Source organism: Apis cerana, linkage group LG10 (genome assembly GCF_029169275.1).
Source record: "Apis cerana isolate GH-2021 linkage group LG10, AcerK_1.0, whole genome shotgun sequence".
In the NCBI taxonomy this organism is placed as follows: Eukaryota; Metazoa; Arthropoda; class Insecta; order Hymenoptera; family Apidae; genus Apis; species Apis cerana.
In genome coordinates this window covers 10,731,431-10,751,816 of record NC_083861.1, presented here as the reverse complement: position 1 = coordinate 10,751,816, position 20,386 = coordinate 10,731,431, and the positions used below count along the sequence as shown (strand labels likewise).

The window sequence follows — 20,386 nt, the reverse complement described above, 5'->3', positions numbered from 1 at the left end:
CGAGTTTTTGGAAAATCCCCTTTCTCAAGATTTCAAATACCAAGAAAGGAAAAGAAAAACGAAAACAAAAAAATGATTAAAAAAAGGAATATATTAATTGATTTTCAAACTCATTCATCAAACTTTTCCTTTATCGCCGTATTTTATCGTTGACGTATTGTGGTTTAAAATACAAAAGGATGGAATAACCCCGACGCGAATCGGTACACCGGTGGACGAAGCCACGACGGGGACCCGTGGAAAAACACGGCCACCGGTAAAATTCCTACGTTGCTGGTTTGTTCCCACTGCAAAAAGTCCCATGCTAATTCAACGTTGAACGCTCGAGAAACTCGGCACGGATGAGTAAACGCGTCTCATAATCCTTCGCAACGTCGAGCAGCTTTGGATATCTCGATTACAAAAAGGTGAAGGGGGAGGGGGGAGGGTGACGTGACACGATAATAAACCTTTCCGTAGTACCCTTTGTATCGGCCCATGGCAGGAAACTAACCGCTCAACTTATTCCTTCGTTCGTTTTTATCTTTAAGTCGTGAGAACGAGTTTGCAATACCTCTCGTTTAGAGGTTAGGTTTCGGTTTTCGATCTTCTTTCGGATCTTCGGAAGCGAAAATTCAATTTTTTTTCCCTCCTAATTAAAAGTTATTGCCAATGTTTATTTATTTATTACATGTATACATATTTTTTTTTAACATTTATTTGTATTTAACCAGATCTTCATTAATTATTGATAAGGAAACAAAATGAAATGACACGGAAGATGAATTAACGGATGAATAATTATGATATGCAAAAAAGGTACACACGTGCGGTTATTGTTTTTTTTTTTTCTTTTTTTTTTTTTTTGCGATTCCATTTAGGACGTGGCGTATTCATATTGTAACGCGTGTTGAATAAAAAGTAATCGTTTAAATAAACTATCGGATGCAAAATAATAATTGAACTACAAAAGAATACCGGAATAACACTTAATCCGTATATACGATTTCCTGTCGCTGATTACAATCGTCGCAGGGAATAAGGATTGACAATAGAATTCCAGGAGACAATAGACATTATCATTTAATTTAACGATGTTTCTAGACTTATTAATAAGACTCGACGTTCGTACGCCAAGAATGGATTTTGCTCGCGAATAATTGTTGCAATTATTAATTATATTTATTGTAAATTAATTTATCGAATCATGCTTCACTTATTAATTTTATCAATTTATATATAAAAATTATTGACTAAATATTCGAATAAAATTTCATTTTTGTTTTTCTTTTTTTTCATACACAACTACTGAAAATTAAATTAAAAAATATTATTCTTTATTTCATTATCATTACGTGTGTACGTTATATTTCTATATTTTCTGTTTTAAAAATATATATATTTCTGATACGTTGATTAATCACACAGGTCTCACATATGACTTTTGATAGAGCGTTTAATTCAAACCGGTGTGAAGTCAAGATGATTTCCACTTTCAGCGAATGTTTGCAGTTTAATATACCTTGGGGAGGAATAAAGATCGGAACAGTTTGCTCAGTCCAACCCCTTTCCTCCGAGTTATTGCGTGAAACGTTTTCATCAACCTGGCCGGGGCTGGTCTTTCGTGAAAATGAAGAGTTACGATCATCCGAGGTAGCGTTAAGAAAATGGTGTATCTTCCTCGATCACGCAGGGATCAAGGATATATCTCTCACGTTATCGTTGTCAGTGTTCTAGAGAGAGAGGTGTACGATGTGCATTTACAAAAATGTCATCGATGCGTTTCCTTTTTTTTTTTTAAACGAGTAATAAATTAAAATTCGGAAATTAAAATTAAAATTCTGGAAATTATTTGGAAACTCAATTTCAATTTTTCGACGCGGTTAATATAATTTTGAAAAATTTTCTTCGCGTTATGGATAGTTCTATTATCCATAAATATTTAATAGATTTAAAGATTTTTACGTTCAATATTGTTTATCGTTCCCTGCAGCATCGTAAAAAGAAAATTTTCAAGGAATTTACGATCCAATTTAATATCTCTTAACTCACTGTAAATACGTATACGTCCGAGTTAATTATTACACGGTGCAAAATGAAAAATCTTAATTTCCTTTTTGTAAATTGTATTTTCGCGCGAGTAAGTTGGAAATACAGTCGGGAATATTATTACTTATAAAAAAAAAAAATCTGAAATCTTCTTATGGGTCGTAAAAGTATCGCGCGTAGTAAAACGCTTTTTTTAAACATTCTTTTGACAAACGTAGTAGTATCGAATCACATATTATCGCACACACGACACGAATATTAAATCGTGCGCGAAACAATTATTCATCAATTTTTTTTCCAACGAGCTTCTGATAGAGGATCTATGAAATTATTCATCCTGAACGAATTCTCGTATTAAACTAACGAACTAGTGATATCGTCTAGTAACTAGTGGTATCGTAACTAGTGGGATCGTATTAATCGATTTACTGCAACTTCCATTCGCGCTGTCAATTTTTCCAATTGCCGATCGATAGCGACGTGTAAAAACACGATTTATTTACAAAATCTTCTTCCTTCTTCTAACGTCTTAAAAAAGTTGTGAAAGCTTAACTTCTTCGCGTAACATCATTATTCATTCTGTCAACGGATGGATCTTTTCCCTTCATAACCTAAAAATTTATAGTAGCCAAGGAGATCGTCATTTTGCGTTTCTTGTTTCACGGTAAAAGATGCATAAAAAATGCGCCACGTTCTCTATTAGTCTTTGTCAAGATAAATTGAACATTACGTTTTCATCTCGAATTAATGAAGAAGTCTTTCCGCCAATTTATCATTTTAAATTTGTCCAAAGTAATAAATGTGAGAAAATATCATTCGTATCATTCATTTGAATTATTCAAATTGATAAAAAAATATCCTCTTTCTTGAACCATTAATATTAATTTAATTTAATAATCCAGTTAATTTATATATATGTATAAATTTTTAAATTTTTATCATATCGTCGAAATAATATAATAAAAAATAGGTAGAAAAATATTCGTAATCGTTCTATTGAATTTTATTCAAATTGATGATAAAAGAAATATTTTCGTTGTCGGTACGAGTAAGATTTTCGCGAAATTTTTCTAAACGTAAAATCGTGAAATACGTGGTGTGTTGTATCTGCGGTGTATTCTTCGATTTTGTTTTATGGTGCATAAAATAACGTCGTAAAATTTATGATGCCTTTATACCGGTTGAGCGCGAAGAGGAACAATCGTTGGCTGTTGCAGCCAAACGTCTCGTTTTCCTTCCACCTTATTTTACGCGTTTTAAACGTGTACGTATGGAAATTGATAAAAAAATATATCGATAAAAATTGCGAACTGATCGGATTGAATCGAATCGAAGGAATTGTTTTCTGTAAATTTCTATTGCGTTGTAATCTTTCTTCTTCTTCTTCTTCTTCTTCTTTTTTTTTGTAACGGCCAACGTGGACAACGAATAAAACGTTTCGAAAAGTTGAGTCAATCGATCGTGGAACGAATATAAATTTGATCGCGACGCCATGCCGTCTCGGAATTTCCGGCATTGCTACTTGCAATTTATATTCCATCTTCGTTGTACGTTCGACAGTGTTTAACGAGGTCATATCGTGGCAAATATTCGTTTAAATATCTGTGATTAACTTCTAATGTTAAAAAGTGATTAAAATCGAAAGGGATCGATATCGATTTGAAATATCGAATCGATTGAATTAATACACGTCGTGTCGCGGATAAAGTTGTGAAAGGTTAATCGTATAATTAATCAATTGGGAAACGGACGAGGATAAAACATTACAAAAAAATTCTCCGTAACTTTTATATTTATGAATCGTTTTTGTGGAATTACCTCTCTCTTACATGTCTTTTTGATTTTTTAACAGCGGTTTGAATGAATGAGTCGAACATGTCGAGATAATGTTACTGGTTATCAAAGGCGAAATATTTACAGCGTTGAATCTTCTTGTTTTAACGAGAAGTTGTTTTAGAAAGTTTTGATCACGATGCTGGTTGTTCGTTAAATCAGTTACGTAATTGAATTACAAGAGGATATCTCTTAAATGAAATAAGGTATCAAAACAAAAGTTTTCGAAATAATTATACGAGATATCTGTAATGTTCGATGAACCAAGTTTCAAATTTTTTTACATTCACTTTCGATTTTTTTTTTCTTACGTTTCACTTTTCAAGGTCGTTTTTATTGCAGCTCCCACACGATTTTATCAGTAATGTAACTATTTATTTATTTTTTACATATTCAAATTTTTACATATGAAAAACAATCTCGATAATTTCATCATCGATAACCTAACCTATATGTCTTCACTCTTTCAAATTGTTTTTCCAAAAACAACTTAACACTTCTTCATCAACTTCTTATATCACCAGATTAGATTATAACAACGAATTTGGCCCATGCTTTAACGTTAAAAGATCACGCAATGATTAATAATTTGTCTGTCAAGTAGGCCTGCACTTGCGGAGCATCGAAGAACCGAGGATGACGGCGGAGACGGCAGCTCCTTGTGTGCAGGGGATGCAAGGGGTGCAGACCGCTATGGCCGGCCAGGGGACGTTGCAACAGGTGCAAGATGGAAAATCCACCGGTGGTTATTATTCCTCCACTTCCGCCGTCTACGATCCGGAATACGCCCGCATGGAGGCATGGCTCGACGAACATCCCGACTTTGTCAACGACTACTTTCTCAGGTTCGTTGTTGTCCTTGTTTATTATTTCCAACAAGATTATCAATCTCGAGATTAATTAATTAATTATGAATTTTGCAGTGTTGTTAAACAACGTTCGATCCAGAGGAGAGACTTAGAGCTTCTTTCTGAAGGAATTTTTTCTCTCTCTCTCTCTCTTTATACCGAAGGAAATATTTATTAAAATTTATTCCGTTTATTTGTTGAAACAGTCAGAGCGAGTAATTTATGCAAGGAGTTGATTTAATTTATCTTGATTGGAAGTTAACTCGATCTTTATCGCGAGAGATGAAATGTTATGTAGTGAGTCGATAATTAAAATGATAAAGTAAAATGATTAGTTTAGGTACGTTGTACATCTGGAATTTAAATCCGTATTTTCGTGGTGAGAACGTACTTCTTTTCTTCCGCTAAGCTTTTTCAAATTCTTTACACAGTAGTCTGTTTACATGTTTGTTTGGAATTTTTCAACAGGTGCGCATAGATTGACAAGTTGGATTATTCAGTGATCAATCACAAATGTCAATATGTAAGGAAATTATAATGCAAAGTCTTAGGAATATGAATAAATTAACAATGTTGCGAATTTGAGATATTAATGTGATTACATTGAATTAAAAAAAATAATAATGAACAATAGAATTAAAATGCACGGCAGGTAATTGAGCTTAACAAAAATTTTGATAATAAAGGAGTATCTTATTGTTTTTACTTTATACATTATCTTGAATTTCTTGTAATTGTTATTACAAATGGAAAAAAAGGATTAATAAGCGTTTTATGTTTCTGTTTTCACACTCCAGTTCTTCTTAAGATAGTTTCCTTAATTATAAGGAATATATATATATGTTATTTCTAATGAAATTTATAATCATCTATCATTTAATTCTGTTATATCTATCGATTGTTCTCGTGTAATTCTCGTAATTTCCTCCTTATTGCTCGATTCCACGGATATACTCGTTTAAAAAGATATTAAGGGCATGAATAGAAGGTATAAAAGTCACCACGAATTCAATTTGACGCTTTCAAACGATACAAGTTTCGCAGACCTGGCAGACGTAATTCAATAGTCTTTCACATAACAATATTATATTTCATACAAACTTTTTCTTCCATTAAATATATCGTAAACAGAAAGTAAAAGGTAAGCGAAAAGGATAGAAAAAGGACGTTTTCTTCCAGATCCCTTGCCAGAAATTTCAAAATTGAAATCCAAATTCGTAAAAATTTATAAATTTTAAATCCACTCGTATTTCTCTTCTACAAAAATTCTTTATTTCTTAAAAAACGATCGAATTTATTAAATTTAAAATAGTAATTTTTAAACATTCAGAACAAAATCATGGTATCTTCTACAATTCTAAAAATTTCCAAATTTTAAATTCCTAATAACTCATTAAATTCCTAATAGAAAATCATTTTATACATATGGAATCTCATACTCTTTCTTACATCTATCTTTCTTACATGTATTTCCCTTTACTTCCAAAAAAAAAAAAAAAAGAAATTTAAATCATAATAGCGCATCCTCCATTCTTTCATATTCTTTCTTACATCTATCTATTATAAACAAATTACCAAAAAAAAAATTTAAAATAAATAATAAATAATAATTATAATAATATAAATAAATATAATATAACAATAATAACAACAATAATAGTAATAACAAATTCTCCATTTCAGGAAAGTGACGAGACAGACGGTAGACATGTGGTTGGTCTCACACGCGACGCCAACGTCCTCGTCGAGCAGCTGCGTCGAATTGTCCAGCCCGACCCATGCAGGTGGCACGTCGTCCTCTGGCCGTGGTGGATCCGGCGGATCAGGTGCCACCACTCCTGTACGAAAAATCTCGGCACACGAGTTCGAGCGCGGCGGTTTGCTAAAGCCGATCGTGAACACGATCGACGGGACGCCCACGTTCCTCAGCGTTTCGCCCGGGGATTCAGGACAACCTGGAGGTCAGCAGGTTGGCTCCGGAAACGCGGGCAGGCCCCAGAGACGGTCCAGACACGAGTTGAGGCATCTCGACGAGAAAGACCTCATATTCGAATTGGTACGAGTTGAAATTATAATCGGAGAAATAATGGAAAATTAGATAAAACGAGGGGAAAAAAGGATTTTCCTGAATCAAATGAAAAATCACAAGGAATTTTATATATGGGATGAAATAAGTTATATAAAATTAATAGATTAATGTTAAATGTAACGAAACGATCAAGGAAAATAATTTAAACGAATATTTAATTAGTATATGTAAATTGTATTTTTTGGATTTCTTATAATCGTAATTAACGTGATAATATCTTTATAATTCGCATTTAAAATCTTTGAGAAATTTTAATTATATTGTTATTAGTCGAGTATCTCATATTTCTATCAATTTATCATTTTCTCTTATCATATCATTGTCAAGCACACGAATACTTCAAATTTTCGTTGAGATATTAAAATTATAATTACAAAATAACCTAACTTTTCTATTTCTTAGAAATCATGATATAAATAAATTAAAGTATATCTTACTTTAATAAGCATGCCTAGAATTTTCAACGAAACATGAAATATCAATTAAACAAAAGAAAGATAATAATTGTTATGAAAAAGTGTTTTATTACTATTTGGAATACAATTACAATCATTTATATAAATATTTCTATCCTATCTTATATTTGTAATTTTTTTCTCTATATACATATTTATATTTATCATTTATATACTTTTTATATTATTTATTATTATATTATTTATACACTTATGTTTATTATTTATTAAAAAAAAAATAGCATCTATGTGTTGAAATTTTTGTATAAAGAAAACTTTTTCGATTCGAGAATATTTTGTTTCTGATCACCTTGAATTTTGTAGGTGAAGGATATCTGTAATGAATTGGATGTGAGATCATTGTGCCACAAGATCCTGCAAAACGTGAGTACCTTGTTACACGCGGATCGTGGTTCCTTGTTCCTGGTGCAGGGGGAGAGAGGCGGTGGTTGCATGCCGTCCTCGCAAAATCACGACTCCACGTCGAACAATCCAAACGATAATGGGAATCCAGGAAAAACGGAGCAACGTGGATACTCGAGAAGCAGATGTCTAGTCTCTAAGTTGTTCGACGTGTGCTCGAGATCGACGCTACTCGAAATGGAGAAAAAAGATGAGATCAAAATTCCCTGGGGCACGGGAATCGTTGGTTACGTTGCCGAAAGTGGGGAACCTGTTAACATACCAGATGCTTACAAGGCAAGAATTTTATTTATCTGTGAAAAAGTCATGTACAAATATTCTTTGTTAAATATTACATATATGGTATTTTTTTTAGAAACATTTTTCTATTTATCTGTCAAACAAATTTATGGATATACTTTTTATCTTGGAAAGATTTTCTTGAAGTTGTAAAGTTGTAAAAATTTAAAATTATGGATAGTAATGTTGTATGAAAATGGATGATTATTATTCCAATTAAAATTCTAATTATGTACGTAATCGTTAACAAAATTGTCAGATTTCAAATTCCAATTCTTAATAGACAACTTATCGTTAAATATGTTTAAATTTGCTTAAACTTTATGAAGTATTTTATATATTATATATGTATAAATTATACATATATATATTATTATTATTAAATTATAATTTTTTTAAGATTTTTAAATAAAATCGTTCTCTAAAATGTTATCTATTATGATATATGACATATTAGTATCGTACAAGGTTATTAAATGTTTGATGTTCTTAGGATTCAAGATTCAATCGCGAAATTGATGCATTGACGGGATATAGAACCAGAGCCCTTTTATGCATGCCAATAAAGGATTGCAACGGAGACGTTATCGGCGTTGCACAAGTAATCAACAAACTCGGTGGTGAAAGTCAATTTACTGCGCAAGACGAAAAAGTTTTTGCTGGATATTTGCAATTCTGTGGTATTGGATTAAGGAATGCGCAGCTATATGAAAAAAGTCAATTAGAGGTTAAAAGAAATCAGGTCAGTAAGTAAATATTGATACAAATTTTGTAAAATTACTTACATTCTCTCTAATTATGATATTTTCATTTTCTTTCTTTATTTTATCATTTCAGTGTCAAATAATTTTTAATTTTACACATTTTTTTTCTTTCATTCCAGGTTCTTTTAGACCTAGCTAGGATGATATTCGAAGAACAGAGCACAATAGAGCATATGGTATTCAGGATTTTGACCCATACACAATCCTTGATACAGTGTCAACGAGTACAGGTAATCATTTTACACGACTCATTCGTGAATGAAATAAATGGAAACAAAAAAAGCTTTAACGTAAGCCTATTTTATACAGGTTCTCCTCGTGCATAAGGCATCAAAGGGCAGTTTCTCACGAGTGTTTGATTTCGAGGCGAATGACCTCACCGGCGAGGATTCAGATTCTCGCACTAGGTGAATGAAGTTTGTAATTACGTTCTCATTTCTCTTCACTCAATTACCAGCAATAATTCAATTTCCTCGGAAACCTTATATGTATTCGGTTTTGTTCATGCAGTCCATTCGAGAGCAGATTCCCTATAAATGTCGGCATCACCGGCTACGTTGCTACAACTGGAGAGGTAAATGTTCCGATTAATCGATCAGTAATACAGTTAATATTACATTTGATGTGATCGACGATTTATAATTAGAGTTATTTTAATCAAATTTTCTTAGACCGTGAATATACCGAACGCCTACGAAGATCCAAGATTCGATCCCTCCGTAGATGATGGCACTGGTTTTAGACATCGTACTATTCTCTGCATGCCTATCAAGAATTCCTCGGGTCAGATTATTGGTGTTATTCAACTGATCAACAAGTTCGACGACCTTGCTTTTACAAAGAATGATGAGAACTTTGTCGAGGCGTTTGCTATTTTCTGCGGCATGGGAATTCACAATACACATATGTAAATATGTAAAAAAAACTTGATTAAATTATATGATTAAATTATAATTAATCGTTTGGAATGAGCGAATTTTCTAAAATTAATTTTATTTTGCAATTTATTCAGGTATGAAAAAGCTGTGATAGCAATGGCCAAACAAAGCGTTACTTTAGAAGTGCTTAGTTATCATGCTTCTGCATCACTGGAGGATGCACAAAGATTAAGAGTAGGTTCGATTTTTACGTTAAAATGTTCAAGAAAGAATAAAATATTTAATTTATAAAATTCATACATTTAATTAAATTAAATTTCAGGGTTTAAGAGTGCCTTCTGCTGCGCATTTTCAATTGCACGATTTCAAGTTCGATGACATTTATATGGAAGACGACCAAACATTAACAGCGTGTCTTCGAATGTTTTTAGATCTTGATTTCGTCGAACGTTTTCATATTGATTACGATGTCCTTTGTCGTTGGCTTCTTAGTGTAAAAAAGAATTACCGAAATGTCACATATCATAATTGGCGTCATGCGTTCAATGTTGCGCAAATGATGTTTGCCATTTTAACTGTAAGAAAATTTAATGAATTAAATATATTACATTTATTGTATAAAGTTATGATAAAAATAAACAATAAATTTATTATCGTTCAGGCCACGCAATGGTGGAAAATTTTTGGAGAAATTGAATGTCTTGCATTGATTATTGCCTGTTTGTGTCATGATCTGGATCATCGTGGTACGAATAATTCTTTTCAAATCAAGTAAGTATAGTTTGGAAAAAATGTATGTAGAAAAAATATTTTCCATTGTGACTAATTTCATTAATAAGAGGGGAATATTTTTTTTTTTAAGAGCATCTTCGCCATTAGCACAACTCTATTCAACATCAACGATGGAACATCATCATTTTGATCAATGTCTCATGATACTGAGTAGTCAAGGAAATCAAATTTTATCAAATTTATCTCCAGAAGAATATTCTCGTGTGGTAAAAGTTCTCGAAGAAGCAATCCTTTCTACTGACCTAGCAGTTTATTTCCGAAAAAGGGGTGCTTTTCTTAATCTAGCTCAAGGTGGTGGCTATAATTGGGCTTACAGTGATCATCGAGAACTTTTGAGGGGAATGTTGATGACCGTATGTGATTTGGCGGCGATAACTAAACCTTGGGAAGTTGAGAAAAGAGTGGCGGAATTAGTTAGCAGTGAATTTTTTGAACAAGGAGATATCGAAAGGCGGACTCTCAATATTACTCCTATTGTATGTATTAATGTATTAAACTTTAATAATTCAATCATAACATAAGTCAGCATATATTGATGACTGCCTAACATATTTGTGAAAATTAGCATCATTACTCGTATGATATTGTAGGACATTATGAACAGGGAGAAAGAGGACCAACTGCCAATGATGCAAGTTGGCTTCATCGATTCGATTTGCCTCCCTATTTACGAGGTAACTAGCTTTCTACGATATCGACAGTAAAATACCGTTTGAGCGCTATGTAAAATATCATATGATGTTCTTGTTTCTAATATTTAAAATTTTTTTCAACGTGTAAAATATATTTTGTAAAACTAAAAACAAATGTTTTTAAATATAAAATAATTTTCTCCAAATAGGCATTCGCTTTATTGTCGGATAAATTGGAACCGTTGGTCGAAGGTGTTAGAAAGAATAAACAACATTGGCTTGAGATAGCGGAATCCAAATGTAAATCAGACAATTGTACGAATCATGACAGGACATTATCCGATACCGAAGAAACTTGCGAACAGGCGGATCAGTAATTGTTATTTCAATGGGGAAGTGAAAATATGAAATGGAGACAATTGTACATGGATAAATACTCGTTTTTAAAACGGGGAACAAACAAAACACGATGACAAAAGAGAGCAGCAGGTAATGACCATTGTCATATATTTGAAAAGCTTTGCATTGTCTCGATACTGTTTCATAGGTATTATATGCACTGTGAGTTCATTTATTAATTTATATTAATCAATATATTAATTATATAAAAAGTGATGGAATATTCTTCGCATCGATTCATAGCGTTGTAATTGCAAAGGAAATAATTTTTCAAAGTAGTTTGAAAAAATTTATTTAGATTGAGGGGTTATTGATGTAAGTCTCGATCGTTTGCGAATGCTATTTGCATTACAACATTATTTATGTTTAAATTAAACGCGAATAATTTGTTCCGCTCTTCGAATATTAAAAGAAAAACAACATTGTTTTTAGCAAGATTATCATGTACGTTTTATATGCTGTTCGTCGATGAAATAAGAAAAATCAATCAAGGAGGCTGAAGATGATTAATTTAAGACGAATTGTGCTTCGTCCTCTCTTCGGTAATAAAACAGATCAACCCCGAGATGCTACTCTTGTACCTGATCGTATTGTACGTATACTTACTATGGCAGATCTTTGATGTCCAGAGAGGACGAAGAAGAAGGACGATAGAATATGCGAAAATACCGAAGGAATCGCAACGAGAATTGATTTTCTTTTCGTATGGAATTTTACATTACGAATTGAAGACCTGTGGTCAATCACATTTTATGTTTTCAAGTATAAATATAATGTTGATGATGAATATTATAATATACTTATTGCGGATAGTAATTGGATAACGATCCATTAAAATTTTCGCGTGAAGGATAAAATGACGGTGCTATTGATGTAGATATATAATAATATCGTTCACTTATTAAATTTAGAATATCGTAACGTAAAGTAAAATACGTATTATCAAAAATGTATTACCGAATTAAAGAATGTTTTCTTTTTCTTTTTCTTTTTTTTTTTTTTTTTTTACAGTATTTTAAGCTATAAGATTTGTGCTTATTTTTGTTAATAAGAAACATCGATAATTATATAATATTCTATATAATAATGATTTCTTAAATTTGTAAGAAACGAAATTGTAAATATAATTAAAGATTACTTACTGTTATCGAGATGTTTTGAATCTCGTTTATCAACAAAACTGCTACAGGTCTTCAATTAACGAGACGGATAATTCCTCAATAATTACATAGATATAAGAACTCTCAGCTCTTGTCTTGGAATCGCGTTTACAGGGAATTGTCTCCGATTTATGGACTCGTCCGACCAAGAATCGAGTCTTGCGTGTAATTATATAATGTATTCGTAAACCAAAGTGTACGTTTATACATCAAGATCAGTCGTGATCTTTATTACTCGATATGGCAATGATTTTAAATGCTGTTGTGCGTGCTAATTATTATAATTAGTGGTTAGATGTGACGGGAATAAATTTTTTCGTCGCTTATCTTGCTTATCTTGAATGTTTTTTAACATCGTTTAAACTCAAACAATCGTTTTCCTCTTCGCACAAAGCTTCTATGAAGAGCATTTAAAAGATACTTAAAGAAAATGATGTTTGTCTATGATAATGTATCCTTTACTTTTGGATTTTTAAGATCATTATTGAATACAGGACATATCACTGTGATTTAATATAACCAAATATTGTGACTTATACATAATATAAAACAGTGATTTATAAATTATTTAAAACGTTTAACGTACCTACGTTATTAAAGGTTAAAATATTTGTGAGTGCAAAAAGTATATTTATATCGCTTAAAATCAATTTCTATAAATTTTCATTTAATTTTCATTTTCATTTCATTTTCACAAATTGTATATTTTACTTGTTGCAAAGTTAACATATCTGCTCTTAAAAATAAAAATATAGCTTTGCGAAGACGAAAGCATTTCAGAATTCGTTCGCGTGTGATCGTTACTTATAATGATAGTCCGTATTTTATATATGTTCCTTTCATTGTTAAAAAGAAGAGTGTCCTTTTTTTAAAATCGTTAATAAATTCTCGATTTTATTGCGTGACGCTATAAGAGAAGCAAAATGGTGTAAGAATTGTGTGATAAAAAAAATGTTTATTGCGTATGATTGTTATATTATGAATGAATGTTACACCGATAAAAGCGATGCAATGTACAGTTTTCGTGTAAATTATTGATACGTCAAAATCGAGTTGTTTAGCGTGTATGTTTATGTTACGATTTAACATATAGTATGAGAGTCATATATTATACTGAACAACATCTAATATATTAAAACAAGACTAAATTATGTGATATATCTATAATTTGTTTTTAATTATTTAATTTCCCCATTTTATAATTTTTTAAAATTAAATTTGATTTTAATTTTAATTTTCACAATATGATTACATATTATATATATAATATTTTTTACATTAAACATTGAGATACAGTATAGTTCTAAAAGAAAAGATAAAAGTATCATAATTGATATCCTACATTTTGTCTACGCGTTAAGAACGAGTCTAGACAAAGAAAACAAATAACAGAAAAAGGATAGAGATAGAATAAAAATTTGAAAATCAGCGCCATCTCTAGAGTGCCGTAAATGAAACATATAAAGAAAGGATAGAAAATAGCAGAAGAAGGATAGAGATAGTATAAGAATTAACAATTAGCGCCATCTTTTGAGGATTATAAACATCTTCTTTAAAGACAGGGTAAGATAAAGTAGAACGAGAATTGGATATTAGCGCCATCTTTTGAGGATTATAAACATCTTCTTTAAAGACAGGGTAAGATAAAGTAGAACGAGAAATGGATGTTAACGCCATCTCTTGAACACTTCTAAAAAGATTCTTTGAAAAAATTCCTTTAATATCTAAGAGATGGCGTTGATTGCTAATTCTCGCTCTATCTCTATCTTTCTTTTATTATTTTCTGTCCTTGTGTATTGAGTTTCATTTGCGGCACTCTGGAGATGGCGCTGATTCCACAATTTTTACTATATCTCCATCTTTCTTCAATTATTTGTTCTCTTTGTCTACACGTATTCACTATTCGTACAGTAAAAAGAGATTTTGATGTTATAATTAACTTTATTATTATTTGTAGCAATCAAAAAATCTATGAAATCTATACAATCTAACGTATGTAATACATAAAAATATTTACAAAAGAACATATTAAAGATATTATTTTTAAAATCTCTTGATTTTATCAATCTTTGTCGCTGAATTGAATATAATTTCCGTACTCACCGCTCTAAATCATAGCATATATACCAAAGATTGTAATTTTTTGATCGATATGTATTATAGAACGTGGGATAAAATTCCATTTAATTTACTCTCTTATATCTCGTCCATTGATACAAGTCTACAAAATAATTTTCGGATCTCGATTTATCATTAAAACATAGCGATTAGTTAAATTTATATTTAAAAATGTCATTTCAACAAATTGATGACTCATTGTTATAAAAGATAAGATCGTAGACGAGGCCGGATCAATAGTTGACAAATTGTATTTTACAATGTGGGTCAATCGGTGACACGTAACGATAACATGATGTTGCAATCCTGTTTTAACAGACCTTGATTACCGATGCCAGAAGCATCATGAAGATCGGCCAACAAACGATAATATTTATATTATAGTTTCCAATTATAAGATATATAGGTATATATTAACGACTAACTTAATTCAAGATGGAGGAAATATTTGGAAAAAAAGGTACATTATTTTATTCAACGTTAAAATAATTCTTTCGATAGGATCGTATCGTTCGCTCGATATCTTATAGCAAGACACGTGTCAATAACCATTTTCGTTAAACTTTTCGTTCGAATTTTAAATTTCGCAGGACAGACAGCGTAATTTCGTTTCCAGCTTTGACAAAGCGATCATGAACCTCGACGTGCCTCAAATGCTGCACAGTTTCCCCGTTTATTTTGACCACTATATCGCCAGCTTGTAAACCCGCCTTATCGGCTAATCCTCCGAGGAGTACCTTGTAAAGAAGAAAGTACATTTTAATCAAATAAATAGCAATGGCCATTTTACGTAAACATGATTATTATTATTTTTTATATCAAAATAATTATCTAGAATTGAAAACTAAACTAAAAATTTCCATAATAATTATTATAATTTACAAGATTCACGTTCGATAGAAAGAAAATTAATCCTTATTCGAAATCAGTATGTAACAAAAAAAAAAGTGCGGGAAAAGAAATAATCCAGACAAACGATAAAACGATCGTCGATCAGAATTTGCAAATATTCTCAAGGAATACGCGAGTATTTTTCTCATCTATGATTCGATTAATGATTCCTTTCCTTTTCTGAGAACGATATTCCCTTGGACCGAGCACAGGATTCAGGCCGAGGGAAAACGAGGTTACGCGATTCGATACGAATCGTGGTGTCGATAAAAATCTCTAAAGCACGAAATCTGAATATTTCACGCGAAAATTTATTCTAAATACGCATCAAATGCGTACTATTACGCTTAATAATCGCGTGATCCGCGGTTCGAGTTCAAGAGAATGATGTATTAGATTTTATAATCGTACGATAATACGAGATATTAATGGAAATTAAGCAAATTTTGTATGCGTGTCACGATTCGAATGAATGTTAATTTTTATGTATACGTGCGATACGTTACCCTGACGACAGTCAACGGAAAAGCAAAGTCAGCTCCTCCGGATAATCGAAAGCCCCAGGCTTGGCTCTTGTTGCTTCTCGAGAGTTTTATGTCAACGTCCACCATAATGATTTGTTCGATATATCAAAAGATCGATATCTGCAACGAAGTACAAGAAATAAAAAAACGATTCTTTCAATCAATAACAATAAATCCATAACGATCTGTAACGAAATTGTGGAAAAGTTTCTTAAAAATCGGATTCGAAAGAAGAATGAAAGTTAATCGCGAGTGTTCGTGAAAATTGAGCGATCGAAGCGCCACTTTCTTCAACTTCTCGCGTACGAGTCGAAAATTATCGAAATTTTACATTCCCTATTGCAATTCGAATGTCCCGAGACAATGAGAAAGTGTTTCTTGCTTACCTATTGAGCTACGCGACAATTCGAGGAAATTCCTTCGAACTTCGAGAATAGAGAACTAAACTTGGAAGAAGATCGATCGAACTGCGAAAGGAACTGACAATATCACGACGTCGATCACCTGCTCGATGTTTCGCGAGCATCCGCGCATAAATAAACGATGGCCAATGTCCGAATGGTCGTGACTTAACGCTCTATATCACTATTCATCCTATTATAGAGCAAGATCGTTCAAGTACAATGCCGGGGCCAGCTTTAAATTTTCAACTATATATGCTTTATATTATATTTTGTCTAATATCTCAAGGATAACAAGCGTTTCGATATATACGAAACAAATTTTATCATTTTTTTTTTTTTTAATTAGAATTATCTTCTCAGAAGTATCGAAATAATTTTTTTTCAAATCTTTCGATAGTTTTGTTATTGAAAAGGACTAGTTATTGAAAGAAATTATTATATATAATTATAAAAGTATCATATATTATCATATATAATTTTGATTATAAATTTTGTCCAATAAACTAATATTTATGAATGAATTACTTGATTACTATGTTTCATCTTCGTGTTCGATCTGTTTGTTCAGTCTTATGAGTTTAAGTACTTTATGTGTGGGTGGAGCTAATATTGTTAAGTAGTGACGTTAATATTCGATAGGGTGTTTAGGTCATTCTTTTTGAAATATTGCTGCCTACACTTTTCAACACTTCGTTACGTTGATTTTTCAAAACTATAATCCGTATAAAGTTTTAGATACATATATTTAAATATACAAAAAAATGGTATAATATTGTTAAAAATAAGTTCACTTATTTATATGAAAAAATATAATCTTGTTAAAAATTTTCAAAAATTTTTGCTTTCCTTTTTCAGAATCATTTCCGAATTCATTTTCAAATCTACAAAAATAAAATGTTGAAAAAATGCTTAGTTCCTGAAAAATATGGCGAATTCTTCTAATAAAAAAAACTTGAAATTTAGTTAAAAACTTTTATAGAAATCCAAAAATTTCAAATTTTGGAAAGGTGGAAAAAATTTCGCGTATCACCTCCTCTTATATTATATTCTCCTAATATGAAATCGAAAATATGAACAAAAATTTTTGCCAGCTGAAATTTCAACCTTGTATCAGGAGAACATAAGTCGAAAGGAGATCGTTCGAGGAAATTTTCCAAGAATTCCAATTCTAAGAATTTTCGCTCGAGGTTAAAATCTCGACTTTGTATCAGGAGAACATAAGTTCAAAAGAGGTTGCTCGATAAATTTTTCCAGGAATTTCAATTCTAAGAATTTTCGCTCGAGGTTAAAATCTCGACTTTGTATCAGGAGAACATAAGTTCAAAAGAGGTTGCTCGATAAATTTTTCCAGAAATTTCAATTCTAAGAATTTTCGCTCGAGGTTAAAATCTCGACTTTGTATCAGGAGAACATAAGTTGAAAAGGAGGTCGATGAAAAGGAGGAATTTCGATTCTAAGAATTTTCATCCGAATTTTAGACTTTGTAAGAGAAGAATATTACTTGTCAATAGGTGACACGTTTTTTGTTATAATTTTAAGAAAATTTTTTATATTTAAATTGTACATATTTATTTATACTTACCTTGAGATACTTACCTTCTATATACTTACCTTTTATAGTTATCATTTTTTTTTGCATATTTTTTTTCAGTTTTCTTAATTCTAATAATACTTACCTTTTATATACTTGCCTTTTACATCTGTTATTATTTTAATGATAAGAAAAGAATATTTCTTAAATAATTTTTCTTAATTCTTATCATTTTTAGATGTTTCAAGTGATAACTTGGAATATTTTACCTTGAAAAATAAATAATAATTAATTATACATACAATGTAAATATAAATACAAAAAATATAAATATAATACAATTACTATAATTATCGTGTTTTTTATAACTTTCAAAAATAATCAAAAGCATCTTCAAGTATTTTCTTCGCCCCTTAAGAACCGTTTTCTCATTAAATAGTTGAAATACTACTACTGGGCAGTTGTTTCTAAGAACGAATCACACAGTGAAATTACAGCTTGTTTCGCCAACCGATTTAAAGGCGGAACTACTTTAGACATTAATTGATTGGATCAAAACTACTTTGCGAATTTACTGCCAACTTATTACATTCAACTTATACTCAACCATTTTATTTTCCTTCTCATTCATGATCAAATCAAATCTTCGAATATAATTATTTCCAATATACATACATTCCTAAAGACTTATATATAATTAATAATACATAATTCATTAAAAAAAGCTAAATATTATTAAAAATTCTTCTTCCATCATTGTCAAATTCCAAAATATAAAATCTTCAGGAAACACCGTCAAACTTCTTCAAATAATCAAATGAAATATAAATACATCCTTTATACTCTATATTTTATACTCTATACCTCATTCTCTATACTTCATACCCTACACTCTACACTCATAAATTCAATTCTATTAAAATAATCAAAGGAAACATAAATACATTCCCAAGAAACAGATAATATTCCTAAAAAGTCTCTAACATGCTCTACATTCCATACTCCATGCGCTCTTCTCTATACTCTATACTCCATATTCCATACTTTACATTCTATACCCTATATCCTACAATCTACACTCCTATACTCGCAATACAATTCAATCCCGGCTAAAATAATCAAACGAAACATATATCAAATACATTCCCAAGAAATAAACAATACCCTTCTCTATACTCTATATTCCATACCTCACATTCTATATCCTACAATCCACATTCCTATACTCGCAATACAATTCAATCCCAACTAAAATAATCATAAATTAAATACATTCCCAAATGGATAATAAATTCGTAAAACACTCTACATTCTGTACTCCATTACATTCCATACACTCTATTCACCATGCTTGAAACAGAATAATACAATTCAGTTTCATTGAAAATTGCCTCCCTCGTCTGAAACATGAAATTTTCGCGGGGGATGATGGTCAGATTTGATCGAGCAACCCCAGCTAGGCCTGTTTTAACGCCGATCAAGCGAGACACGTCCCGGTTGGGTTGCACCACCCAGTAGACAGGTGACGGGCCACGCAGCCAGCCGGATTCGTGGGTGGCCGAGGGGGGGAGGCGACGCAGCGCCCGTGGTGAATTTCCTCGAGTGGAGGCAAAGTTTGATTCTGCGGAGGGCGCACGCCCCGCTTCCAGCTGCACAACCGACTGGCCTTTAACCAGTCACGAACGAGCCCTCGTTCCTTCCACCCAACGTGTCGAACGTGCGCGCTCTCTCTCTCTCTCTCTCTCTCTCTCCATCCGCCATTCCCCCCTTCTCCTCGTTTCGTTTCTTTCGCTCAAGTGAGGATTGCGATTCGTGTTTAAAAATCGGTTATTCACGCGTGTGATTTCTCTTCGATAATCTTCCTCAGTGATCCGTTGGTGATCCGCTTCCTTCCCTGTTTGGTGCAGCTTTTTAACTAGGAGGAGATGTTGCTGGGAGCAGAACGCAAGGGTTACTTCGCGTAAGTAATGTGCTTTCCAATTTTCATTTTGATTTCCATTTTTATATTTATCGTTGAATCCTTGTTGCGCACGCTTCTCTTTTCCTTTTTCTCTCTTCTCTAACAATTCAAAACACTGTCAGTGAGATGTCAAGGAGGATTTATCGAATGAGAAAAAATGATTTTTTTGATTTTTATTTTGATTGAAACGAAAGTAAGTTTTTTTAAGAGGATGTCTAGGAAAATTGATTAAATTAGAATTAGAAAGATTGTATATATCTGGGAGAATTAGAATTAATTCTAAATTTGAATACAAATTTGATTTCTAATTTTATCAATTTACAAATCGTTTCAATATTTTTAAACCAGAAAAATTCATTGAATTAGAAAATTTGGAAA

General features: G+C 31.8%; 1 protein-coding gene and 1 long non-coding RNA gene across 13 annotated transcripts in view; one reads left to right on the top strand and one right to left on the bottom strand.

Moving 5' to 3' along the window:
* Positions 1-13,738, top strand: part of LOC108001458 (dual 3',5'-cyclic-AMP and -GMP phosphodiesterase 11) — a 61,205-nt gene extending 47,467 nt beyond the window's left edge. For 5 of the 12 annotated variants that reach the window (XM_062080467.1, XM_062080464.1, XM_062080465.1 and 2 more), the window contains 14 exons: positions 4,466-4,706; positions 6,393-6,765; positions 7,578-7,952; positions 8,449-8,697; positions 8,839-8,949; positions 9,029-9,126; positions 9,230-9,293; positions 9,391-9,626; positions 9,732-9,831; positions 9,920-10,368; positions 10,460-10,865; positions 10,980-11,063; positions 11,231-11,510; positions 11,853-13,738. In XM_062080467.1, coding sequence (XP_061936451.1) covers positions 4,498-4,706; positions 6,393-6,765; positions 7,578-7,952; positions 8,449-8,697; positions 8,839-8,949; positions 9,029-9,126; positions 9,230-9,293; positions 9,391-9,626; positions 9,732-9,831; positions 9,920-10,368; positions 10,460-10,865; positions 10,980-11,063; positions 11,231-11,398 — 2,922 coding nt within the window. In that variant the 5' untranslated portion in view covers positions 4,466-4,497 and the 3' untranslated portion in view covers positions 11,399-11,510; positions 11,853-13,738. Of the gene's footprint in view, positions 1-4,462; positions 4,707-6,392; positions 6,766-7,577; positions 7,953-8,448; positions 8,698-8,838; positions 8,950-9,028; positions 9,127-9,229; positions 9,294-9,390; positions 9,627-9,731; positions 9,832-9,919; positions 10,369-10,459; positions 10,866-10,979; positions 11,064-11,230 lie in introns of all 12 variants that reach the window. The other 7 variants (XM_062080468.1, XM_062080466.1, XM_062080460.1 and 4 more) reach the window with 5 other exon arrangements.
* A 1,009-nt stretch (positions 13,739-14,747) lies between these two features.
* On the bottom strand, positions 14,748-16,698 carry LOC108001464 (uncharacterized). Its single transcript, XR_009831430.1, has 2 exons — positions 16,500-16,698; positions 14,748-16,233 (listed from the first exon to the last, which is right to left on the bottom strand). It is a non-coding gene; the product is annotated as an uncharacterized LOC108001464 (long non-coding RNA).
* Positions 16,699-20,386: the final 3,688 nt, after the last annotated feature.